This window comes from Peromyscus californicus, unplaced genomic scaffold (assembly GCF_007827085.1).
Source record: "Peromyscus californicus insignis strain IS unplaced genomic scaffold, ASM782708v3 Scaffold_8__1_contigs__length_139910024, whole genome shotgun sequence".
Taxonomy (NCBI): Eukaryota; Metazoa; Chordata; class Mammalia; order Rodentia; family Cricetidae; genus Peromyscus; species Peromyscus californicus.
Window position 1 is genome coordinate 21,353,728 of NW_026294606.1, and position 27,140 is coordinate 21,380,867.

The following is a 27,140-nucleotide window of genomic DNA, read 5'->3' on the forward strand; positions in this document are numbered from 1 at the left end:
TTTTCTTCCCAGCCCTTTATGGCCATAGAAAACTGCAGCCAGCTTCTACAGGTGAGACTTCCCAAACTCCAGAGAACTCTGGGAGAGGGAAAGGCAAGATGGACACACGGAAGAGTGTCCATCTTCGTAAACCACTCACCCTGCCGCCTGTGGCTACTCCTGCTGGGTGGTTCTCTGCCTTCCTGGGGAGACATGGAGCCTGGAGCTTTCCTTCTGCCTCTCAGTGACCTCATTCCATTGATGCAGCCACTCAGGGGTCACAGACATAGAGGCCTAGTTCCTAGCTGAGCCCTGGGAGATTGCCAAACACGGGATTCCAGCAGCAGCCAGACTTACTGAGTACTTGTGCGCCAACAAGACCCCGGGGTGATTCCTCTGTGAGGCTCAACACAGGCAGGCCCTTGCTGTGCTTCCCTCCCAAGAGCTGTCTTCTTACATTCCTGGGTCAAGATTATGAGACCCAGCAGCTTTCCCCATGTGTATGGCAGCCCTCTGCTTCCCTAACACCTTCAAAAATATAGCCTAGTGAAACCAGAAGGTCATGTGAGAGAATGCTTGCTTTGTCGGACAGATACTCAAGTTCTTCAAGAAGCAGGTGCATATACAGTTGTCTGTCTGTCTGTGGAATTCCAGGACCATTCCCATCTCAAATCTGGGGATGCTCAGGTCTCTGATATAAAATCTGTGATTCTTAGACACTGCCCTTATGCTTTAAATGATATCTTAGTACCCAATGTGGGTGCTATGTGGGTTCAGTAGGCACCATACTGTATTGTGAAGGAAACAGTGATAAGACAATACATATTCAGTACAGATGCAATTTCCACCCCCCCTCCCATATTCTTGATCCAAAGGTGGTTGAGTCCTCAGATACAGAGGGCCTACTGTTCTCAAAAGGCAAAGAAAAATACAACTTCTGTTCAGCTACAGAGGCACCGCAAAGACCCCCCAGGCTGTAAAGCTGTCTTATCTCTATAACCACCAAGACCCTGAGTGACTTAACTAAAGGCTAATTTAGACCCATTCTTCCCAGACGATTCAGGGACAGAGATTTGGGAGATTTCTGAAATGTTAAAAAAAGGTTGAAGATACAAGTATTCTAGAAAGTTAATCTGTGGGCAGCAAGCATGTCCACCTCACACCCTGTCCATGCTGCCAGAAACATGAGCTCGCCGGTCTCCCAAATAACTGGTGACCTCCTCTTTGCCAGCCCGTCCCCAGCCTGCTGACAGCTGATAGAATAACACAGTAGGCAGAGCTGGTTTTTTTTTTTTTTTTTAACTTTTTTTCTTTTGGTTTGTTTTTAAAGAAACTGCATACATCATCAGAGAGAAACAATAATTTAAATACCATGCAGTTTCTGTATGTACAAAACCTAGGCCACAGAGATCCAGTTTAATTTATATTCTATGTACAGCATCTTCCTCATACAGTCGTCATCTGTTAAATTAGAACCCTGGAGGGCACGGGGTCGACGGTCACCACACTCACTCACTCCTATACAAAGACAACTATGTACAGACACCAGGAAGCAACTGGAAGAAAGCCACCTGCTTGGGGAGGGGAACAGATTCGGGGGAGGAGGAAGTCATCGAACGTGACTCCTGCCCACTGGCTGTGCACAGGGAGAGCCTGGGATCCCGTTCCTCGAAGCAACACGCCACGATGCTCATTCCGAAAGGACAAACACATGTTCATAAGCAGGGGAGAAAGAAACTCAGAGCGTCTCCTCACACGGACCATTGTGTTGTTTGGTTTCTCTATCTGGCAGAAAGGCTCACATTCTAAAAACCTGGCAAGGCTCTCAGGGTGTCTGGGGATGAAATGTTCAGGATTTTGGAAAGGCCAGTTTGTCGATGGCAGGCTCTTCTACCAGGGGAGTGGACCTGGGATGCGGTTTTCAGCAATGCCTGATTTTAAGAAGAGAACAAGGTCTGACACATTTCACGTTTTCCCCTTTCTTGCTAACCCGAACCCCACAGTGCTCAGATGGGAATGTAGAGGCTCTGCAGCTTTTCCAGAAAGGGATGGTTAAAGCCATCTAGCTTGCCTTTTATTCCCTCCCTAATTAATGTCGAATTGTCCCCTTTAGAAGTAATTCAAGTCACTTGAGTTATCCTAACAGTAGGGGAAATGTGGTTACAGCTCCCTAAAGACTCCAGGTTTTCAGGAGAGGGGACGTGCCATCCCACAGCTGGTGAGGCTGCTGAGCCCGGGTAGGAACCACTTATCATGGCCTTAAAATAGCTGATCCCCAAAGGAGGTGACCTTTTAGGAGCATGCAAGGCACACCCCTAACTCTGAGCAAGTGGCTTCTGCAAAAGGGTGCCCTACAGGAAGTGATGTGGGCATTGTGTCCGACTTCTTCCATATATAAAGAGGAGGGCAACTCCAGGGCATGCTGAAGGGAATGGTGGCAGCTGCTGGTGAGCAGCTGGGAGACAGATGAGTTTGGAGCTTCTGTCCCCAGGCAACCAGAAGGGCCCTAGAACCAAGGCCAGCAGGGAGGCCAAGGAGGTCCTTAGGACTCCTCCTGCCCGGGGAAGGCCTGACTGCCAGGCTAGGATACTACAGCAGCATAAAACACAGCTACTGCTTAGAGGAAGTGCAGCTCTCCAGCTCCGCCAGGCAGGGACCTCCACCCAGAGCACATGCCTACCCTCCACCCTAGGGAAGTTCAAGGAAAGAATTCGGCATCTTTCCTCCTGCCACGTGCACATTCAAAAGTCAGTAAGCCTTTCGGGAAGACTGTGTTTACAGCCACGCTAAAGTCCCTGCCACGCTTTCCCTGAATACCCCTCTGGACATTCAAATGATAATAATAATAATAAAAATGATAGGAAGATCCAGTGATGGTGGTGTCTTTGGGCTGGACAGAAGTGTGCTCAGTCCAGATGGTGCTAGGAAAGCAGCAGCTGCATTGACGCTACCTGTAGGGCTGATCCAAGCTTTCCTTTAACTCCGTCTGGTTCCTGGGTTAACAGCTGGCCGTGGAGCCATTAATGCTCCAGTAAATTGTAACGGCCTCACTGATGGGTGCTGTGTCCTAAGAGTAACATGGTCCCAACTGATTTGACAAGGGGACAACCTTTTGGGGCTGGCCAGAATGGCTAGCTGACATCTTTCTAAATCCTAGAAAGATGCTGGACGGGGAGTAAGCCATCACCTAGTGAAACCGCGGTGATTCTGAAAGCTGAACACACCCCTGGGGTTGAGGCAGAGCTTTGCACCCAAGGGTCTGTGAGCTCCATTAGGCAGGACAGCAGTGCTGCAGCAGGTCTCCTTAGGGTCTGGGGTGTCCTTCTATCAGTGCACACCCAACCTTTAGAGGCCCTGTCAACAGGGCAGCTGGAGGCACATCCCAAGAGAGAGAGAGAGAGATAAGACGGAATCTCTCTGGGTAAGAGGAGCGCAAGGGACACCATGGACAGTCATGGCTGGAAAAGTCTTGCCCAGTGCAGTTTTGCTAAGATGTGGATCTCTCTGCAGAAACTCTTCAGTGAACAGACAGAAGAGTGGAAGGCCCTGGAGAGGCACTGGGACATTGGTCCCCAACTCTGGCCTCCGTGTACTCAGAAGTTATTAAAACTGCCAAGTCACATCATCACTGTCCCGGGGTGTTACAAGGCCGATGAAAAATGTGGGCCAAGTAGAGTTTCTGACCCCAGCCTCTGGTCAGCTCATACTCATGAATGCCACAGGGAACCTTAGAAATGGCATTTATGTGTGGATCACCCACGGCCCTGGGCTTTCCCAACATAAGCTGGTCAATGAATGTGAACTGAGCAGGCAGCTGCTATTCCTCAGTCTTCTGGAAGGCAGTTCAGGTTGGGCTGGGGGTCAAAGTAGATGCTCATTGACCTCCTGTGCCCACAGCACACATGCTTAGGAACAAAGTACCCACACAGGTTCCCCCCAGGACTGAGTGTGTGTGTGTGTGTGTGTGTGTGTGTGTGTGTGTGTGTGTGTGTGTTGGGGGGCAGTAACTGAGAGATGTCTTCTGCTTTTCGAGAATCTCCTCTCAAGGGCCCCCAAAGTAAATGCCCCATCTGGAGCCTGTGTGTCTGACAGAATCTAGACCAGCTGGATTATGATTTTCACCTAGCCGCTCCCATGCCAAACCCACCGCCCTTGGCTTCTTTGGACTCAGGCGACAGTCCCTTGTGAGGAAGGGGTTCACTGAAGACTGAACCAGTGTGGTGCCTGCTGGCTGGATGAGGGGGATGAGGCAGTCCCTGGACAGTGTTCAGGTAGGGCCCTGCTGGGGGCAGGACCACTTTTCCATAGCAGAAGTGGTGCCAGCAACTCTGACTGAGGAGTGGTCACCATGGTGTTCCTGCACATAGAATCCTGATTGTGTTTCCTTTCTTTGCTTCTTCTTCTGTTTTCTTCTCTTTCTTTACTCTTTTTTTTTCTTTTTTTAAAAAAGGCAGTTCAGATTTACATCGTAATGGGGAAGTGGACAAATGCCAGCACTTATGGTTCTTATAAATTTATGTTTTGAAGACAGCAGAGCACTCAAGAGTAATCCCACTGTTATGGTCGATGAAACCTGGGAAACAAGAAAGTTCGTCAAGGCCGAGGGGATGTCAGGGGCCCCATCCCACAACTGCATCTTTCCATCCTCAGATACCCTGGTTGGGACAGTGATATTCCAGTGTGACCTCCCACCCATGACACAAACACAGAGGGGCACCCCGAGTATTTGAGCTCTACAGATTTCATCTAGGGACCAGAGAAAGTTTAATTTGGAAGCATTGGAGGCCCAAACTGGATTTGGCTGCACTAGGATTCCTGCATGGCAGTAAGATGGAGGTCCTGACTGTGTGTCTGAGTCAGGCAGGAGGTACATTGGTAAGTCCTGCTTCTCCACATGCTCCAAAGGAGAATGATTATAAAGATTAAGCCAGTGGTTTAGTTACTAACCAGCCAGGCACACACACGCCCCCATAGCAAATTCTTTCCGTGTCTCATTTTTACCAAGCGACATGAGACAGGATTGCTTGGTAGAAGAACACAGGATAACAGAACACTCTTTAATGGTCCCATGTGGTATTTTGGTATTCTACCCAGTTCTGGCCTCTGCTGACTGTGTGTTGGCAACACCCTTATATCCCCAGCTTCAGTTTTTTATAAAAACTCACTTAGGGGTCATCCAACACATAGCAAGACTTTTCATCCAAGCAAATTAAAGCACAGAGGGTGACTTTTTGCCTGGGCCTTAAACATTTTCACATCCTTTGCCTGAGGTTTTGTTCTTCCAACCTTTTGTTGTTGTTTTTGTTCTTGTTTTGAGACAGAGTCTAACTATGGAGCCCAAGCTAGCCTGCAACTCCCTATGTAGACCAGGCTGGCCTTGAACTCAGCAGAGATCCATCTACCTCTGCCTCCCTAGTGCCGGGACTAATGGTGTGTGCCATCACACAGGGCCTCATGGCCCTCTTTTTATCAACTTAAAGGTAGACCTTGACGTTGACCTCTGTCTTTTCTTTTCACATCTTACCCACAAGACCACTTGGTAATCTAGGGCAAATGGGTATTTATTTGAAAGTAAATATCAACAGAGCTGGGCATGATGGTACACATCTGCAACGCCAGCACCCAGGAGCCTGAGACAGGAGGATTTCTGTAAGTTCCTGGCCAGTCTGGACTATATAGTGAGAACCAGGCCAGCTGGGTCTCCAATGAAAGAAAGTAACAGCAAAAAAAGGGAAAATAAACATGGCCCTGTGGTGGTGGGGACATTCAAAGCGGCCCCCACCAATACCAACCTTGTCAAGTGTCTACTCAACTCGTGGACTTCCATTTCGGTGCTTTTGAACTCATTAAGTTCCTTTCGAATGGCGGCCTGGAAGAGGAGCAGCAGGTCAGCACGCTGAAGAAGTGGGAAGGCCTCCCCATTCATCCTACCTAAAAATATTCTTCTTCTTCCACACAACTACACAAAAAAAGTCACCTGGGTGTCCTTTAAAACCTTCCAGGATTTTCCTTCTTTGGGGACACTGTGAGGTTCTAATGGAGCTCTCCATATTTTGTGAGGTCTCTGTACCCCATGCTCCCCGTGGGGTTACAGATGGCACACATTTTGGCTTCACCTCCCTTCTGCAGTTCTCCTGCTGGGCGCCTGGGAAGGTGTCTTGACACAGAGAGCCAATGATAAGTCTGGAGGCTCATGTTAAGAATGACTCTGTGCCTCGTCCAGTGTTACTCTGTCTTTCTGGGCACAGTCCCCCGACATGCTATGGAAAAGAACTGAATGATCTTGTGTCAGAACTCTATTTCTCTATGTCACTGTACTGAGGAGTGGGGACCTTTCAAAGACAATCTGGTTGTTAAGAGGGACCAATGCCTTTATCAGGGATGGGATCAGTTAAACAGGAGCCGGCTGTTACAAAGGAAGACTACTTCCTACATTTTCTCTCGGGCATGTGTCTATCTCCCTGACTTATGTCCCATTATGGAGCAGCAAGAGGTTCTCCCCAGATGAGGCTGCCTGACCTTGGGCTTTCTGGATTCTAGAATCTTTAGCCTTTAAATAATCTTTCTATATAAAATTATGAAGCCTCAAGTGTTCTGTTACAGCACCAACAAATGGACCAGGATTCTGTCCTTCCTCCTTCTGGGAAGCAGGCACAGTATCTTGCCTGCTCTGTGCCTTTTCCAAGTGAAGACCCCATCGAGTGGTTTCCCACAGGTCACTCGGAGCACTCCTGTGAGCAGCACTTTTAGCATGGGGCCGAGGCAGGGCTCTGCTCTCCTTACGTACAACGTGCACCCGCTTCCCCTTTCTCTACCACCTCCGCTTACTTTGTCAGCAGCTGTGAGTCGGGTCCATGGCTTGTCCGCTCTGCGGTCATAGTCCTGGGCATCTGCCACCTCCACGTAGTCACTGAAGCGGATGAGGATCTTCCTTTCTCGAAGTTCTTCCACTGTGGGCCTTTGACTGAGCTGCAAGGAGGGAGAAAGGTGGGGACCCGTCAACAGAGGCCTTTAGACCACGGTTTCATTTGTGAACTTGTAGGTGTGGAAAATGAGTCCGGGAAGCTAACTGATATGTTATACAGCAAGCTGGAGCAGGGAGCAGAACCCAGAGTGCTTAACTCCGGGATTCTGCGAGCTTTACTGTCCCTTTCAACCTCTCGGGCTTATACAGATGACAGCAGCCTGTCTTTTATCACACTGCTTTCTTGGTCTGATAGGAAGCCTGATTGTCTGTGTAGCTGTGAGTGTGTCCACTGTGGATTTTCTCCGTCTGTCCTTCACCTGGTGGGAGGCAAACACCTTAAGCAATGATTCCATCTAAACTTGGATTGGTGAGTCCACATCTCTGTCTTAAAATTAGCGCTGTTTGCAGAATGGGTCTGTAACACATTATATGCGTGTGTGCACATACACATTACATATATACACATACCCGTGTGTGTCTACAGATACATATATGCCTGTGTGTTTTAGGCATACAGAAGAGCACTTGCAAATGGTATGCAGCCTCCAGGCTGTGAGGGGGTGGGATAGGTTGATTTAGGAGTTTTTAGGGTTTCTTTCAGAAGGTCAATTTTAAGGTTAGTGAGCCAATGCAGAGCTGAGCAAGCCACATCTATGCCACGGAGAACAGACTTTGCAAGGAGGGAGGGATAAAAATCATGTTTATTTAGCCATCTCCTGGTATTCCCCTGAGCACCCTTCCTCTGTCCCTTAACAACAGAAAGCTGACATTTCCATTATCTTTCCCTGTCACAAGCTTATTTCTTCTGGAGCAACACAACCGTTCCCTTTACAATGCTGTCAGCTCATGTTCAACCAGGGTTACTTAAAAACAGTTTTTTCTCCCAGCCCTAGACTGTTGACTGCTATTAATAGAAGAGGCAGTCAGATAAAGTCTTACGGCTCTGGTCTATAAAACAAACAGCAAATCCAAATGACTCTGGCTGTTCTGCCTGCCATGCAGTTATCTGCCTGATGCCCTTGGCTGGAGCTGGAATGTTCCAATGTGCTGCTACCATGGCACAGTGAGATGACAGCCTGCTGCCATTAAAGAGAGGTTCCTGGTGGTGAGAGCCTGGGTGGGACTGACTAGGCATTTGGTCCCCTCTTGGCTAAAGGAGGAAGCTCCAGGGATCAGAAGCCTAATGATTATGGAACTGGCCCATGCCTAGACCACCAATGATTTTAGTCTGTCCTGAGGTACCAGCGGTTTTCAGAGGGCTAAACACTTTGTCATCCATGTGGCTTGTCATGAGAAAGTATAGTTTCCCAAGCTATGTGGCCGAGGTTGCTGGAAATTAAAAAGGTGGTCATTTTGGCATCAAGATGTTCTTTGTGAAATATGAGAGCTGACAGAATTTATACTGAAGTTAAAAAAAAAAAACATTTAATTTTTTTTGCCACATTCACACCAGCGAAACAGATACTTATCAAAGTCTCCTGTTTGTGGTCCTCAATTTGATTACCTCAGGATGTTAGATAAGCAGTGCAAATTTTTGATGTTTGCTACATCCAAGGGTTCTTAAGCCATGATTTCTGAATTTATTTTCCTGGAAACCACACTCTGGGCTACCTAGGTGTAGTGTTTCACATTTTCAATCTCAGGACTCAGGAGGTTAAGGCAAAAGTATCTAGAGTTCAAAGCCAGCCTGGGCTACATGGTGAATTCATGGCTAGTTTGGGCTACTCTAGCATGAGTCTATCTGCCCCCTCCCCAGTTTCAAAAAAGTAAATGAATAAACAAAAAAATCATAATCTAGAGTTTACCAATGCCCATCTAACAGCAGAATCTGGAGAGAAGACTTAATGCTGGAAGTACTCAAGGACAGGGATGATGGAAGTACTCAAGGACAGGGATGATGGGAGTACTCAAGGACAGGGATGATGGGAGTACTCAAGGACAGGGATGATGGGAGTGCTCAAGGACAGGGATGATGGAAGTGCTCAAGAACAGGGATGATGGAAGTACTCAAGGACAGGGATGATGGAAGTGCTCAAGGACAGGGATGATGGAAGTGCTCAAGGACAGGGATGATGGAAGTGCTCAAGGACAGGGATGATGGAAGTGCTCAAGGACAGGGATGATGGAAGTGCTCAAGGACAGGGATGAAGGAAGTACTCAAGGACAGGGATGATGGAAGTGCTCAAGGGCAGGGATGATGGAAGTACTCAAGGACAAGGATGAAGGAAGTACTCAAGGACAGGGACGATGGAAGTGCTCAAGGACAAGGATGAAGGAAGTGCTCAAGGACAGGGATGATGGAAGTGCTCAAGGACAGGGATGAAGGAAGTACTCAAGGACAGGGATGATGGAAGTGCTCAAGGACAGGGATGATGGAAGTGCTCAAGGACAGGGATGATGGAAGTGCTCAAGGACAGGGATGATGGAAGTGCTCAAGGACAGGGATGATGGAAGTGCTCAAGGACAGGGATGAAGGAAGTACTCAAGGACAGGGATGATGGAAGTGCTCAAGGGCAGGGATGATGGAAGTACTCAAGGACAAGGATGAAGGAAGTACTCAAGGACAGGGATGATGGAAGTGCTCAAGGACAGGGATGATGGAAGTACTCAAGGACAGGGATGATGGAAGTGCTCAAGGACAGGGATGATGGAAGTACTCAAGGACAGGGATGATGGAAGTGCTCAAGGACAGGGATGATGGAAGTGCTCAAGGACAGGGATGATGGAAGTGCTCAAGGACAAGGATGAAGGAAGTACTCAAGGACAGGGATGATGGAAGTGCTCAAGGACAGGGATGATGGAAGTACTCAAGGACAGGGACGATGGAAGTGCTCAAGGACAGGGATGATGGGAGTACTCAAGGACAGGGATGATGGAAGTGTTCAAGGACAGGGATGATGGAAGAACTCAAGGACAGGGATGATGGAAGTGCTCAAGGACAGGGATGATGGATGTACTCAAGGACAGGGACAGGGATGCTGGAAGTACTCAAGGACAGGGATGATGGGAGTACTCAAGGACAGGGATGATGGAAGTACTCAAGGACAGGGATGATGGGAGTACTCAAGGACAGGGATGATGGAAGTGCTCAAGGACAGGGATGATGGAAGTGCTCAAGGACAGGGACGATGGAAGTGCTCAAGGACAGGGATGCTGGAAGTGCTCAAGGACAGGGATGATGGAAGTGCTCAAGGACAGGGATGATGGAAGTGCTCAAGGACAAGGATGAAGGAAGTACTCAAGGACAAGGATGACGGAAGTACTCAAGGACAGGGATGATGGAAGTGCTCAAGGACAGGGATGATGGAAGTGCTCAAGGACAGGGATGATGGGAGTACTCAAGGACAGGGATGATGGGAGTACTCAAGGACAGGGATGATGGAAGAACTCAAGGACAGGGATGATGGAAGTGCTCAAGGACAAGGATGATGGGAGTACTCAAGGACAGGGATGATGGGAGTACTCAAGGACAGGGATGATGGAAGTGCTCAAGGACAGGAGCTGCTTTTTATGCCCCCAATCCTGTGATGCTCTCAGTCTAAATCACGTTGGCATAGTATTGTGCTCATGTTCTGGGAGGGGACAAGTAAGGACAGTACAGACTGCTGTCTTGGGGGTCTTAGGTGGAATGTGGACCCTGATACTAGCCAGAATCTTCCAGAACTCATCTTAGAAGATGTGCACCTAGCCCTTGATACCCGAAGCCCGAAGCCCTTTCTAGATGCTGAGGAGACAATCTTTGTGGATAAAGTCTAGTTTTCTGAGGAAGACGGATTGGGACAACAGAAAAGAAGCAACAGTCATATCAATCTGTGCCAGCAGTATCATGTGCAACCAAAAATTTGAAAAATGAGTCAATTGAGATCCAAATTCCACTGAAATACAACCCAAACCCCAAATTTACCCCTTCCCTTGTCCCCATCATGTATATATGCATGCTTTCAGTTAGGCAGCTGCCCTTTCTTGGGGTCTGTGGTGGTGGGGATGGACCCCAGGGCCTTGCACATGGGAAGAGAGCGCTGTCATGTCACTGTGCTACAACTCCAGCTCTTAATCTTTTTTTTTTTTTTTGGAGAGGGAAGACAGGCATTTATTTCTAGCATATAATTTTTATGTTTTCAATTTAGTTTAAAAAAATGACTTGGTCTGTTGGTATCAACACCAGCCCCTGGGTTCTATTTTTTATTTTTCACTAGTCCATTAAAATTCAATATAATTTTATTAAGGAAATCAGGCCTGAGGTTCTAAGCAGTCACCAGCCCTGGCATCTGGTTTTGGTATGATAGAGGCTCAAGGGAAAAGAATTGACCCAGAGCCAGGGCAGGCTGTGTGGTGCCCACCTATAGGTGGGCGCCAGGGCTCTGCAGACCCAGGGAAATAGTAAATTTCCGGTTTCCACATTTCCCTCTGACTCCTTCTGAAACACTCATTCCTGCCCTCAAGGTCACGATTTTTAACTCTCCTTGGCAGCCTCAGGAAACTGGAAATGCTGGAATCACAGGGCCATTTCCCTGGTGGTGGTAGGTGGGTGGGGAGTGAGAGGGTGTGGGTGGGGGTGGGGAGAGACCAGGGGGTGCGGGAGGGGACAATGATGTTAACTGCAAAATCTAGGGGCTGTTTGTAGGTAAGGTTGGAAGTGTCAGCATCCTAAGGGACAGAAGTGTAGGAAGCAAAACTCTTGCCTACTCTCTGCTAACGCATTATGCAAATAGAGTCAAAGTTCTGTTTGCAAGAACACACAATCTTTTGATAAGAGATAAGAATTGAGAGATAGATAAACAAATCCTCCCTTCTTTTTTCTGTTTTTTTTTTTTTTTTTTTTTTCTTTAAGCAGGATCTCACTATGTAGCCCAGGTTGGTCTGGAACTTGATATTGTTCCCAGGATGGCCTCAAATTCACAGCAATACCCTTGTCTCAGACTTGCAGAGTGCTGGGATGATAGCAGGCACACACCACCATGTGAACGAGCCAAAGTTAGCCTCTAAGTCCCTCTCGGCCAAGGACAAATTAACTTCCTGGAATGCTGGGAAATACCAAGCCACAGGTTTTTTACTCCCCTAAAGAAGTTTGTTTGACCCATCTGCACTGCATATGCTTGATCACATGTGGGCAGGAGGTATACAGGCAGGCAATGTGCCTGGATGTATGCTTGCCCCTGATGGGACCTGATGGGAAATGCAATGAGTTGTGGGTTTGGTCTTTTTTTTTTTTTTTTTTTTTGGTTTTTCGAGACAGGGTTTCTCTGTGTAGCTTTGCGCCTTTCCTGGAACTCACTTGGTAGTCCAGGCTGGCCTCGAACTCACAGAGATCCGCCTGGCTCTGCCTCCCAAGTGCTGGGATTAAAGGCGTGCGCCACCACCGCCCGGCTTGGGTTTGGTCTTTTTAAGCCCTTGCAAAGTATGAATCAGGGCCACTACCTGGGATCCCAGAGTGGACCCGATCAGAGTTAGTATTTAATTAAAGTTTACTTCAAATTTGGCTCAAAATTGTGGAACTGGTTTTTCTTACTTGAATGTTGGACTAACAGTTTATGCCAAAGACTAGAGTTAGAACAACTGGCCAAAGCCAGGTCATTCAGTTCCTATTTTTGGCCCCCTCCCCCGTGATGCCAGCCAGACACCCCATCACCCAGGCTCTTGTTTATCTTACTTCCTTCAATTAGTTTGGCATTTGGCTTGCCACCAGTGTTTGGGATGGTTTTGGGAAGGGAGAGTGTTGAGAAGTACAAATTACTTCCTGAATAAGTGGCATGGCCTCTCAGGACCCTGAATCTCATCCTTTACATAATGTTTTCAGGGAGAAAAAGTCATTAATGAACATCTTTAGAATTAATTTTAATGGGTCTCTTCACCATCCTTAAGACTGAGTATCCTTTTCTCAAGATGGCCACTGCAGGGGGCTGATTGAAAACACTTTAGGCAGACAGAGGTAGTGTTATATCCGGTGTGCCATCAATTAATTAAACTTTCAACAGGACCCAAGAATAGTTCCAAGCTTATTTTTTTCTTTTCAAGAGGCCACTCATGTTTCAGAAGATCTGTGGGTCTATACAGCAAGGCAATACCCTCTATTTGATGGGTTAAAAATGTAGCAAAAACCCAGCTGTATAAGTTTTAAATGCTTTTCAAACATATTCACTAAACGGATCACGACTTTTTTGGTATCTTCCTGATCCGATAATTCCAACTGAATTTAGCAAAAGACAGTCAAATTTCAACAGGTAGTAAAGGGGAAACAAAGTTCATGATGTCCTATGATCATAGCAAAATACAATATGTTTTTTAAGCTACCATTTTTTTTTTTTTTAACATTTTTTGCTTTTTGTTTTTGAGACAAAATGGCCCACAGCTCATTATGTGTAGCTCAGGCTGGCCTTGAACTTGAGGCTATCTCAACCTTTTGAATGCTCAGATTACATGGCGTGAGTCATCTTGTCCATCTTGAACTACTAAATTTCTTTTTTTGAGACAGGGCCTCACTATGTAGCTTTGGCTGACCTGGAATTCACTATGTAGACCAGGCTGGCCTTGAATTCACAGAAACCTGCCTGCCTCTTCCTCCATAGTGCTGGGATCAAAGGTGTGTGCCACCATGCCCAGCCTCCTGGCAATTTTTTCATTTGGTTGAACTACTAATTTGTATGAGTTTCCAATGGTGTGGGGGGTTAAAATACACATAATCTATTTTTTAACTTAATTTTTAAAAACTCATTTACTTTTATGTGCATGGGTGTTTTGTCTGCGGATATATCATGTGTATTCCTGGTGCCCACGGATGCCTGAAGAGGATGTTGGCTCCCTTGGAACTGGAGCTCCAGCTGAGTTAGTTGACCATTATCCTCAAGAAAGGTGTTAGAGAGTCTGAGCAGTCTGGGTGAAGAGGCTTCAAAGCCCTCAAGGCTACAAGAAGCCAAGGTCTGTGAGCAGCTCTGGACATGGGGAACTGTCTTACCTTTCGAGTCAGCCTCCTCTTGATTTCACGCTTCTCCTCCTGCTCTTCCTGTTCATTCCGAGCTGAAAATATATGGAAGATGCTCTTGATTACAGAGCATAGCATCACCCACGCTCAGTATACCCTCAGAGCTTTTGCAGGCTCTAGTCTAAGCACTTAGGTCCCATTCCCTGGCTATCCTTACACCTGAAGGGACTTGTCTTCATCTTCCTGCATCCTTTCAAATTGGTGGACTTTTTTTTTTTTTTGTATTGTTGTTCTCTTTGTGTCTGGGTTTGGGGCCCAGGCAGGGAAGCTGGGGTAAGCAATGTGACTATAAGCCAAGGAGGTGTGTGGGAGAAGTATGGGGACACTCCTGGCAGTGACAAGCATTTGGGGAGAATCAGGATGCCTTCCTTAAGAAAGGTGTAAACCTCATGCCTCTTAGAGCCTCTCAGAGGCTGAAAGGGCTCATTGTGTGGCCCTAGTGACCCAAACCCTGTAGGGCAGGAGAGAAGACAAGCCTCCACCTGCTGCAGGAATGACACAGGGCAGAGTCAACAGCAACCTGAAAGGCTGCTCGTACTGACTTCAGAGCTCTCACCTGGCACAAGCCCTGATTCCACTAATTCTTTAAATCTTCCAAGAAGTCCACAGAACCCATGTGAGGTCAGAGTATGGAATATACGTGCTTGCATTTGGATTTGGAAACAGTATCTTAAGGAACACACTTCAGAGACTAAACAATCTCAGATTAATATACAGACAACTGACTTGTCTGTTAAAGAGCCATGGTAAGGGTCTGGGAAAAGGAGTAGGAACAAGGGCAGGGAACTTGAGCCTTTTCGCTGTCTGAACTAACAGAATGACCATAAGCAGACCATCATTTACCTCCTGGGCCTTGGAAAGATTCCTTGTTCTCTGTGGAAGCACATTTATCAACATGGTACCATCTGATTTGAAAAATACCAGGAATGCCAACTAGTGCCACAGAAAGCGTGAGATATCTCCTTGGCCTCGGGGTTAGGAGAGCACCAGCAAAAGTAAACTATGGGTTGATTTGGGCACAGTGTCTATTAAGCTTGCAGGGGATACCTGCATTCTCATTTTGCAATCATGGTTGTCAAGTCATGTTTCTGCAACTTTATTATTGTGTTATTATGGTCCATGGTTATAATTTGGTTGTGGTGCTAAAGGTCTCGGTATAGGGTAGGTCTTTCAAAGAAAGAAATCCCAGTGCATGGAAATTGAGGTGGGGAGTATGCAATTAATTGTCCTGTGTTCCCTTCTTGCCACCCTAGAAGTCAGCAAAGACAGTTATAGCCAGCTGTGACCAAAGGTGGCGACAACCTTTTCTGGCAACAAATGGTGGCAATTCAGAGCAGGACTAAGGGCCTTGAGTGACACCCCCAGAGTGTGATTTTGTGTCCCTGTCTGCCTGTGGGCATCAGGACCTTGTGTGGACCAGCTCAAGAAATACCCATTCCTCCCGTGGAATGGGCCAGGAGAGCCCTCACAGTGCCAGTACCTACCGTGAATGCCTCTTCCTTTGGATTTAATGACCCCTTTTCCTTCCCAGAGTTGCCTTAAAAAACATACATTTCTCTTAGCTAAAAACCTATAATAGCCATTATTTTCTTAGCATGAGTTAACCTATCACAGATAAATTGGGAAGCAGATAGCAAGACCCAGAAGAAGGGAAACCCAAAGACTGACATTTTCAAAAAAATGTAAATTACTCTGTGATAAAGTCTAGGAAACTAGCCAGCCATTAACATCTTAGGATAAATCCATCTATCCAGACTCAGTCTGGAGGCAGACCCCAGGCAGCTACCTATACTTGCAGCGGGGAGGAAGGATAGAAGGAAGGTAGTCTTGCAGTCTGTCCTCCATGTAGCTTGAGGGCACCACGTTGAAACTTAGAAACCGTGTAGGCTACCACTCCGGATTTCCAAATGAAGTCACAAAAGTCCCAGGGAATGAAGCCACCAACCACACCTGACATAGCTCACCACTCAGACAGTTCAGACCTCTGCTTTTTCCTGCTGTCACAACTTGCTTGAGGCTGGTCCTCCTTCTCATTACTGGGCCTGACCTCACTCCTGATCTACAGGTCCCTTCTGAGCCATGAGGGTGGGTGTTCTGTACCAGAGATGGCACAGCCCAGGGGACTTCATCTCTTAAGTAGGTTCTTAGGCCCTCAGAGGTGCGGATCATAAACTACCACCTATGGTGTCCATATCATTCTCTCAAAGCCATTTACAAACCCAGTGTCATGAATTCTCAGGCAGATGATGCCAAGGCAATCCCACTAGGCAACTGAGAAAAGAGGCCACTACAGTCCGGTGATGTCATCGTCATGGTGCCCACTCCCCAGAGTTCATTATGTGCTCAGATGCACACAGGGCCTCATTGGCTACTGAACAAAGTGAGGGCTTGCTTACAAGGCTGGGCAGGGTGGGGGTGCAGACCAAGCCCAGCCTCTGGCACCCCACATCTCCCAGCTTCTCTCCCAGTTTAAAGCCCAGAAGATAAGTTTTAGAACTGATTATTTGGGGATGTTTTCAAATACCCCTTGACATTTCTTTCTTTCTTTTTTTCTTTCTTTCTTTCTTTCTTTCTTTTTTTTTTTTTTTTTTTTGATTTTTTGAGACAGGGTCTCTCTGTGTAATAGTTCCTGGCTGTCTTGGAACTCACTCTGTAGACCAGGCTGGCCTCGAACTCACTGAGATGCACCTACCTCTGCCTCCCAAGTGCTGGGATTAAAGGTGTGCACCACCACTGCCTGGTGACATTTCTTATATAATAAGTAGGTACGGGGTGTGGTGACACACACAATCCCAGCACCTAGGAGATGGAGGAGGAGAGGGATTCAGGGGTTCAAAGTCATCCTTGGATATATATTAAGTTTAAGACCAGCCCTGGGCTATAGGAGACAAACAAACAAACAAAATCAAAACTAGAAGAGAAAGACACCCATCCCCTCAATAAGAACAAGACCAATAAAAAATTAGATTAAATAATAAACACAGAAAACAAATTTAGAAAGACAAAGGACCAACGCGTGGGGAAAGGAGGCACAACTCTGAAAGGTTTAGAGATCAAGAGCTGCCCAACCTGTTTGAATTTGGCTAAGCAGAGCCTGACTTTGTAGCCATTTTACTAGGAAAAGGCAGAAGGAATTTCATAAAGCAGGAAGAATTACACAGGTTTCCCTATAGTCTCCCTGGGCTGGTTAGACTCAAGGAAGCAACAGTAAAACAGAGAACTACAAACAAACAAACAAACAAACAAACCAAAAAACCAGTGCGGGTCATCTGGCTTTGATGTTCTGGGATCTGGATCTCCCCAGAGGTGGGGAGCCAGATGTGAGCCAGGGGATCCTCTCCCTCTGAGCCTCGCTGCCGCTGAGGGAAATGTATTTACAGAAACCTAAGCAAGGGCCAGCAGTATGCAGCCTCTTGGTGCTGGGGTTTCAGAGCTCAGGGCAGCTGCAGTGGAGGAGTGGAGGAAGTTTTTATCTGATTTCGGATTTGAGGAATCAGGAGTTCCCTCCTCCATTTTTCAGTTCTCATCAACAATGGACACTTTATAATGTTATAATGGACCAGATGTCTGTATGAGGCAAAAAGGAAACATCCTAAGGGCCAAGACTTCCCCAAATGTAGCGATCTCTGACGGTTCTCTGCCATCTAGTGTAGAGCAGAATACATTTAGAGACTTTTGAGACAGGGTCTTGCTGTGGAGCCTAGGCTGACTAGAACTCACAGTTTGCCAGTTTTAGGCACAGCCTTCGAGTGCTGGGATTACAGGTAAGTGCCACCATATTCTGGCAAACTTAGAAACTTTGAAGGCCACTCACTGGTTAAAAAAAAAAAATTAGGGCTGGCGAGATGGTTCAGTGTGTGTAAGTGTTTGCCACTGAGTCTGACAGCTTGAGTTCATAAGGCTTACTCTAGACCCAGAAAAACTGGACCTGAGAACAGCCTGCTCTGAGCTTGGGAAGGTAATGGTTGCCTTGGAGAAAGGATGTAGGACTCTGAGACAGGCAAGCAGATGGGCACCCATAGGTACTCCAGAGCCTGGAAACAACCTTCCCAGGCAAATGCAACATCCTCTCTCAGCAAATCACTCAATACTGGCTAGGCCACAAGACCATTGGAAGGAGGGATAGAAAAGTGCAATCAGAAACAAAATTATTTAAGTGGAAATACCCAGTCACCTAGAGCAAAGTCTCACGTGACGTGTGTGTGCACACATATCTGTAAGATACTTCCTAATATCTATTTTTTTTTTCTGGAAAGAAATTAGAAGGGCTTTTGGGAGATAGGGAAAAAGAATCACATATTAAAGTAAACATATTTGTTGGTTGGGTTGAGGAAACTGGGTAAGGATGGCAGCAGGGGTCTGGTGGGTGTGGGACTGATTTATTAAGAATTATTGAATATCTTCTGCTAAACTGAGGCATGTTGGGGTCTGTGGAATGCCGCTTTCTTTCATTCTTTTGCATTCTTTGTTTTAGTACCAAGTGGACTCTCTGGACAAATCCACATACATTCTGTGTCCTGAGCTGAACAAGGGGCCCATTTTTTCCCTGTTCACAGCCAGCTTTCCGTGAATGAGAGCGTCAGGCAAGCATGCTGCTGGCTGGGCCAGTCTCAGGAGGACAGGATGAATGTTCACTTGGCGGTGCTTTCTCCCATGGTAAAGCTGCGGCTCAGGGGGCTGAGTTCCCTCAACAGGAGCCAGTTGATTTCCAGCCCTCACAGTCAAATTTCCCTTACACTAGCCAGTAAAGCCCAAGTCACCGGTTTAAAGCCAGTTTGGGTGTAAGCGTGACACTGGTTCTCCTTAAAGTCATCTTTTTCTGGTTCTGAAAAACCTGTTTGCTTTCCAGCTCCTCTCTTAGCTCAGGGTGGGCTCTGGCTTCAGCCTGGGAGTTCCTAACCCATAACCAGAAGGTCAGTGATAGAGGCAGCCCCCAACTTTGTAGAAGAAGCCTCCTTGGTTTCTCTGGAGGCTCCTGCAGGAGAGGTTTCTAGCGATTCCCTGGGCCCCCGGGAGAGACCTGGTAAGCCACTATGCAGCTACCAGGAAGGCTGCCCTGAGTGTCTGGTCACCCTGGGCTTAGTCAACTTACGCTTCAGAATGTTCCTCTGCTCCAGTTCCTCTGCCGTGGGTCTCTGGCTCAGCCGCCTACGAAAAAAATCCAGGAAAATTTTTTGGACCATGTCATATCCTTCTGGGGTCGGTGATCTCCACGGCCCCAACAGATACATCAGGCAGAGTCAGCAGCTGGAGTCCTCTGTCCATCCTGTGCCCCAAGACACTGACTCGCCACCAGTGCCTCCTCGGTTCCTCAATTTCAAGCCCAGGAAGGGCACCCTGCGTCAGGTCACGCAAAGCTGCCCTCCCTCCCTCGGCAGGCCCCTCCCCAGGCCTGCTCCTCCAGTGCCCCCAGGCCAGGAGACAGAAACTTAGCTGGGCCTTTCCTCTTCACAGAAGTCCCTTTCTTTCCTTGTGGCCTCTTGCCTTTCTCTCTCTGCCTCCAGGCTAGCGCTTGCTTCTTGCTACCTTTGTGCACACCAAGAACACAGAGGCTTGTGGCCTGGAGGACATGCAAGAGAGGGTGTCTGTCTGCCGAGAACAATGGCTACTCTTCTTCCTGTCTCCACCCATCTCCACCAGAGCCTTATTAGACATAGAATGCCAGATGAACAGGCACAGAAATGACTCTTATTACTGGGTGCATAATTAAGTCATAGAGAATGCGGCATCGTAGCAGGGGCAGGAACTTCTGGTGGTGCCGTGTGGAGAAGGAGGAACAGACGCGGTGACAGGTAGTGACAGAAGTGACTAGAGAATGGGAATGGCTCACAAGGGGAGAACCCCACATACTTGGACACCTACATAAAGTTTCCGGTGGTGTGTGTGTGTGTGTGTGTGTGTGTGTGTGTGTGTGTGTGTGTGTACCACGCAGAGTGGACCTGATTGGGAACAGGGACATTTTTGCTTTCCAAGCTTTTGGTAGTCATTGAACCACCCTGAAGTTATTCAGCTTCACCCACGAGGCAATGAATGATAAGGTATGTGTGAGGGGAATATTGTGGAAGGAAGTCTAGGCTCCTCAGAGTCTTCTACTGGGACATCGTGGGTAGAAAGGCACGCTTTCCTAGTCGTACGGCTATAGTCACTCCCCAAACTTCTGAAACTGAGGTCTGTCGTTGGAGAGATGTTTATAGCTTGGAGTCCTAAGAGAGACCCAGGATGCAAGAAAGTTGTCAGGATCAAGATGGAGTTGCTTTGGATCTTGCCCTAGCAACAAGTCAACCAATTAAATAAATCAAGCCAGATACTATGGAGACTGCAAAAATCACAACCTCATACAAAGGTGCCACAGATATCTGTACGGATGTCTGCCCGACTGTGTATTTAGTGTTAGACCAGTCAGCCCTGCTGTTTACTCATGCAGTAGCTAAAGCTTCTTATTTTAAAGTGTAGTAAGCAATCCTCACTTTGCCTTTAAAAATCTTTCCCCTGTCTCGATTTCCTTGAATGCTCATAGCTTCTCATGGTACCCATGTCTTCACTGCAATGTTCTACTATTCCTAGATAAATAACGCTATTATTGGGTGACTCTGATTGTTATTTAGGGTGACAAGTGAAATATAAAATCCGTGGGGCCTCCAAGTATAACTATTTCAAATTCAAGTCTTGTTATCTGTGAAAGCAGCAGCACCTTGAAACTGTTGGACACTGTAATCCAAAGTGTTTTAAAGTTTGTAAGAACATTTTCACATTGATTATTCCTTTTGTTCTGTAAAAAACATCTCTGCAACATACTATGAAAGCGGTATGGTCTTTGATCTTATTTCCTATCAAGGAGTACCTGAACCCCTGGGACTTCCTATCAAGGAGTACCCAAATCCTCTGGAACTTTGATATTCCAAATGAGTACCTCAGATCATATCTGACTTTATGCTAATGAGACGAGCTAGTGTGGGACCCCCTGGGTAGCCTCTGGAGGGGACTGGCCACTAGAAAGACCATGTGATTGGAGGGTTGAAGCTCATGAAAACCAACAATGAGATCAGATGAGCTTCCAGGTTGCTGAAGTCCTGAGGAGCCTTCCAACCTTTCCCCTACCAATCTCTCCATCTAGCTTTTCACCCACATCCCATGTTTTCTTTTCATTACACACTGATCAATATAAGTATGGTGTTTCTGAGTTCAGTAAGTCATTCTAGCAAATTAATCAAATACACACACTAAATAAATAAAAAAATAATAAAAAGATTGCTTATAGAGACAATATTTTATTTTTCAAGGCTTACCTCAAACAAGAAAGTTAAAAATGATAGATGGATTGTAGTTACTTAGGGCCCAAATGCTTGTGATCTTTGTGTTTAAAGCTATCAGTCTTCCTGTTTTACCCCTGAATCTGAACAATGCACCTCATAAAGCCCCCCTTACAGTTTCAGTTACAAATTGGAAATTCTTAAGAGAAATAAGTAAACCTGCTCATATTTTTATGCTTAATTTTTAAGCTGTGCTTAATCTTTTGATTAGCTGTAAACTCTATTATTTTTGGAAACCCTCAGGATTGTACATATGGTCCTTGGAAACACTCTCTCTCTCTCTCTCTCTCTCTCTCTCTCTCTCTCTCTCTCTCTCTCCATAGACACAGACAGACAGACACACAGATGCATGCACACACACTCACAGGAGCATGCACACTTAAATCTAACATGTGCGGTCTCTAATATCTACTTAATAAGCATGCTGACTTTGCTGTACCCTGGCTCATCCTGAAATTCTTTTTTGTATGTTCAGGAACCAGCTTCATGGAGTGGAGGCCCCTGAGGAGGAACCTCCCTGGCTTTGGACTAAATTACTCCAATACCCCTGACAGATATGGGCTACACACTGGGAAACATGAATAGCGAAAGCATTCTTTTCTTAGCATTTTTTCTTTTCTTTTCTTTTTTTTTTTTGACTTGCTTCCTGGTTCCTACAACAATACCATCAACCTTGCATGTCTTACTCTTGTCCAGACTGGTTCTCAGAAGTGGGTGCTGTATATATAGCTGTGATGGTTAATATTAATTGTCAATTTACCAGGCTCTAATATCGCATAGGACACAAGCTCTGGGCATGCCTGTTGAAGGGTTATGCAGATCAGATTAGCCTCGGGTTATGTTTGTGAGGGGTTAGCAATAAGGCTGATTGCCATAGAAGATCCACCTTAACTGTGGGTGGTATCACTCCTTGGGCTGGGGTCTTAGACTAAATAAAAAGGAGAAAGTGACCTGAGCAAGCGGTCTCTCTTTACTTCCTGATGCAGATGCAACGTGACCAGCTGCCCCAGACTCCTGCTCCTATGAAATAATTCCCTGCCATGATGCACTGTACCTCAAAGTCAAGGGAAACCTCGAGTGATTTTGTCAGAGCAGCGAGACAAGTTACTAATACAGTCACCCTCCTTATCCACAGGAGGGATATTCCAAGACTGCCAGAGCATAGTAGAAACCGAGATAGGTCTGAACTTGACATACACCACCCTCCTCTGCGTATCTTTCTATTATATAGCTTAATGCATATATTAGGTACTCTAAGAAATTAACAATAATTGCTAACAGAGCAATTGCAAGAATGTATTACAAAAAATGTTAAGTGAATATGATCTTTCCTTCTCAAAATGCTTCATTTGACTGTACAGAGCTTGAGGCTGATTTTTGGGTAACAGGAAGCATGCAAAGTCAAACTATGTGTGTGAAGGGGCAAGAACTCCAAGACTCCTGAATGCACTGAAAGTCTACTTTGCTGGTAGATTTAACTAATTGTATCTGATCTAGATTCACATTAAATCAAGAAAAGAAATTTCCTATCTATATCTGGATATTTATATGGTGGGTGGCAAGGGAAATCTTCAGAGCTAGACTCTCACATGAAGTGAATTATCCAAAATTAAACACTTAGTATGCTTTCAAGTGACCTTAAATAGCTCTGCTATTTTCATACATGTGACCCTGGTTTAGAAAATATCTTTGAGTTGCAAAACTGTTTCCACAACTCAGAGGATTTCCTTATGGGCCATGACTAAATGATTCACATTAACTAGGAACTGAAAAACCACTGGGTTCCTGCTTATGTGCCTTTATGACATCAGATGCCAGCAGTGGCCTTCTATGTTCTTTCAAAAACATTTTTTAATGACTTACTGTCTTTTTTAAAAATTTATTTATTTTTATTTTATGTGCACTGGTGTTTTGTCTGCATGTACATCTGTGTGAGGGTGTCAGATCTTGGAGTTACTGACAGATGTGAGCCATCATGTGGGTGCTGGGAAGTGAACTCAGGTCCTCTGGAAGAGCAGTCAGTGCTCTTAACCGCTGAGCCATCCATCTCTCCAGCCCCTTCTTTCAAAATTTAAAAGTGTACCTTGTCTTTCTTCAGTCTGAAGATGTTATCAATGAAAGACTGTTAGAAAAACAATTAAATTGATGCACGCTTTGTTGTTGGTATGGAAAGACTGCAAAAATAAAATGAAACTCAACTTCCTAACCTCCAAAGAAAATCCCAAATGACAGGAAGTTGCTTTAAATATATGCAGAGCAGGGATGCCATCATTTTAGGCCACAGTCTCTCCACAGAGAGGTGACAAAACCCTTGTCGGTTTCACTGGTTTGACTCCAAGATCAGTCCTGCAGCACAGAGCTCATGACTGTTCCTTGCCAGCAGGACACGAGGGTCACAGTTTTCATCAGCTGCTTACAGTTGGGAGAGCCCTGGTCCTCAGGTCTGGATCCAGGAAGCAGTCTGCATCCCAGCACCAGAGGACCATCACATATGTTAGACTTTGATTTATTTCTATATTGTTCCTTATGGTGTTTTTCTTTTCTCTAATCATGTCTTCAGCTAAAGGTCAACTTTTTTTTTTTGGTTTTCTTTTAACTTCTTCTTCCTCTATAATCTTGTTATTCACACATCATAAATTGTTTTCATTGTTTCATAGTATATTACAGGAACTGTCTGACCATAAGCCCATAAACTGTCTAACATAAATGTACCTTTCCCATGATCATAAAAATGACTGCAAAATCCCACTTTTGTAATCACTTGCTCACTTGCTATAAAGAGATTTGTTGAATATAGTTTTACTATATTAAGGTTAAAATCTTCCTTTTTAATTAGACAAAAAGGGGGAAATGCTGTGGAACAATCCTTTTCTATAATATGAATATCTATTACTCTCATCGGTTAATAAAAAGCTGACAGGCCAGTAGCTGGGCAGAAGTTAGGCAGAAAAGCCAAACTGAGAATGATGGGAAGAAGGAGGGCAGAGTCAGGGAGATACTAGCTAGCTGCTGAGCAAGCAGGATGTACAGAAAATGAGGTAACAAGCCATGAGCCATGTGGCAAAGCATAAATAGAAATATGGGCTAATTTAAATATAAGAGTTAGGGGCTGGAGAGATGGCTCAGTGGTTAAGAGCATTGGCTGTTCTTCCAGAGGTCCTGAGTTCAATTCCCAGCAACCAAATGGAGGCTCACAACCATCTGTAATGGGATCTGGTGCCCTCTTCTGGCCTGTAGGCTTACATGCAGGCAGAACACTGTATACATAATAAATAAATAAATCCAAAAAATAATAAAAAAATAAATGTAAGATTTAGGTAGTAACAAGCTTGAGCTATCAACCAATCATTTATAATTTATATTTAGCCTCTGAGTCAGTTATTTGGGACCAGGCGGTTAGGACAGGAAATGTCTGTTTACAGAGGTTTCCTTGCTTTTAGTCTGGACTGCTTCATTCTCCTACCAAGGTAGACTGCAAGTTTGGCTGGCTGTAAATAATTTTTTTTACCTTGCAACATCTTGGTGTTAGCTACTGGCTTTTCATACAACATTTTCAGTCAGGTGGAAAGAAGCCAGTGCTCTTAACCACTAGCTGCCGAGCAAGCAGGAAGCCAAGGAAGACTGCAGAGGCAAGGTCCTCCCTCTTAAGATAGAATTAACAGCAATTTCTAATGCTGCTACTATAATAAAATACCACAGGTTGGGTATTTTATTAATGAAAAGAAGTTTACTTCGTTCACAGTTTTGGAGGCTGAAAGCACAGGTCACATGATTCCATAGGATTGGTGGACAATGCATGTGGACAAGATCACATGCAGAATCAGGAAGCTAGAGAAATTTAAAGACCAGAAGTGCTCTTTTTGAAAGAACTCAGTCCTTTGGGACCGATTAAGGTCCCAGGAGAACTTAAGTCCCTAAGCCTGAGTCCTAATGACCTAATCATCTTTCACTAAGCTTCAGCTCTTGAAAATCCCACCACCACCCAACATGGCCACATGGAGCTTCTAGTACATGGACCAACCTTTTGGGGACAGAGTTGAGTCATATCTAACTCACAGCAATGGGAGCCTGAGCAAATGGAGCTGCACAGTGAGGTCAGGGTGAAGTGTTAAATTCCCTCTCCTTCCTCCATGGGCTCCATGGGGGCTGAGGCATTTCTACCAGGGCTTGGTCAACACTAACTCCCTAGTCCCTGAGAGAGTATGGCAAACATAATCTACTCACTTAATAACTTTTTAACACAGATCTGTCCATCCTGATATTGCCACACAACCCTTGATTTCATGCAACATGCCTGACTTCAACTTCTGTCAATATGCTGAGGACTCCTCCTGTCACACTTCTGAGTTCCTCACCTCTTCCAATTTCTTCTTGTACTCGACAGCTCACCCAGGGAATAATTCACCTCCACCCTCTCTGGATAAACCGCTCTCCAAATAGCCTTATATCCTATCCCCAGGAGCTACCCACACAGGACCCAGAAACCCTTCCCTGAACGTCATCTGTAATGACCACTTTGTTTACTGTTGTTCTGACTTGGATCTTGGGCTGGGTAAATTATACAGATGTGTATTTAGCTCACAGTTCTGTGGTATCATATCAGCAGGATCTGCTCAGCCTATGGTTAGGGCCTTCCTGCTGGATCCTGGCATATGTGCGGGCATCACGTGGCCACGCAGAGCAATCTGCCAACTTTAGTCTTTCTCTTCCTATGAGGTCACTTATACTCTCATGGGAACCCCACTCTCACGGTCTCATCTAATCTTAATTACTGCCAAAGGCACCATCTCCAAATGCCTCTAACATATTGAGTTTTGGAGGGGATGAACACCCGAATGGAAACAATAGCCGGTCAAACACCTTCCATCTCTCTTTTGATCTCACCACTGTGGGAAAGCAGCCCACCAGCATCTCTCCTGGTTGAGCTAGTGGCTTCACTCTTCCTCAGCCCAGATCTAACGGTTTCCTAAGGAAGGAGATCTGATCACTCCATTCCCTGATTGAAGGCTATGCCCAGTGGCCACAGGACAGTGTCAGAATGAGGTTCTCTAAGATCTTCATGATCGGGCCACTGGCCAAAACTCCCCTTCCCATCCTCATATGGGAGGGTATAACTACCCTCTCGGCTCTTTTCAGTACTCCCTTTCTTACAGCAATAACCTTCTTTCCTTTTCTCCTTGCCTGTGTAATTAACAGTGATCCCTGAAGTAAACCTTAAGTGGTACCATGTGCTCACTCAGCTTCTGGCTAAGATGTCTCTATCACATCCTGCACTTGCTACTTGCTATTACTTCCCATTATTGCCTGTCTTGTCCTCTGCTCCCCAGAGTCTAATCTCTGTGTGTGATGGGCTGTATGTGTGTTATTCACCTCCGTGGCTGGCTTCCTAGGCACAGGAGATGAGCTGTTCCACAGGGGTGCCCCTGCCTAGCAGAGCCCTAAGATCTTCATGCTTACAGTTTGACGCTTTGTGGCCACTTGGAACTTAAGATACACATGTGCACACATATGTGCACATACACACTCTTACATTTGGTGCCATGGATCAAATCCAGGGCCTTGTGGATGTTAATCATATGCTATAACACTGAGCTACCCCTCTAGTTCCTAATCATTTTACTTATATATTTTATTTATTTATTTATTTATTTATTTATTTATTTATTTATTTATTTATTTATTTATGAGTGTTTTGTCTGGAAGTGTGTGATCCATGTGCATACAGTGTCCATGGAGGCCAGAAGAGGGCATCAGAACCTTATATTGGAGTTAATAGGTACCAATGAGCCATCATGGGGGTGCTGGGAACCAAACCAGGTTCTTCTTGCAAGAGAAGCCAGTGCTCTTAACTGCTGAGCCAGCCCTTTAGCCCTCCAGCCCCTTGTTTTAAAATAAGGAACTTCTC

The 27,140-nt window shown here is 45.8% G+C and overlaps 1 protein-coding gene across 9 annotated transcripts in view; it reads right to left on the bottom strand.

Annotated features, from left to right (window-relative positions):
* Positions 1-1,324: 1,324 nt before the first annotated feature.
* Positions 1,325-27,140, bottom strand: part of Phactr1 (phosphatase and actin regulator 1) — a 483,448-nt gene continuing 457,632 nt past the window's right edge. For all 9 annotated transcript variants that reach the window (XM_052728473.1, XM_052728475.1, XM_052728478.1 and 6 more), the window contains 5 exons: positions 19,018-19,073; positions 13,899-13,960; positions 6,808-6,948; positions 5,772-5,848; positions 1,325-4,552 (listed from right to left, as the gene is read on the bottom strand). In XM_052728473.1, the coding sequence (XP_052584433.1) occupies positions 4,537-4,552; positions 5,772-5,848; positions 6,808-6,948; positions 13,899-13,960; positions 19,018-19,073 (352 nt within the window). In that variant the 3' untranslated portion in view covers positions 1,325-4,536. The remainder of the gene's footprint in view (positions 4,553-5,771; positions 5,849-6,807; positions 6,949-13,898; positions 13,961-19,017; positions 19,074-27,140) is intronic.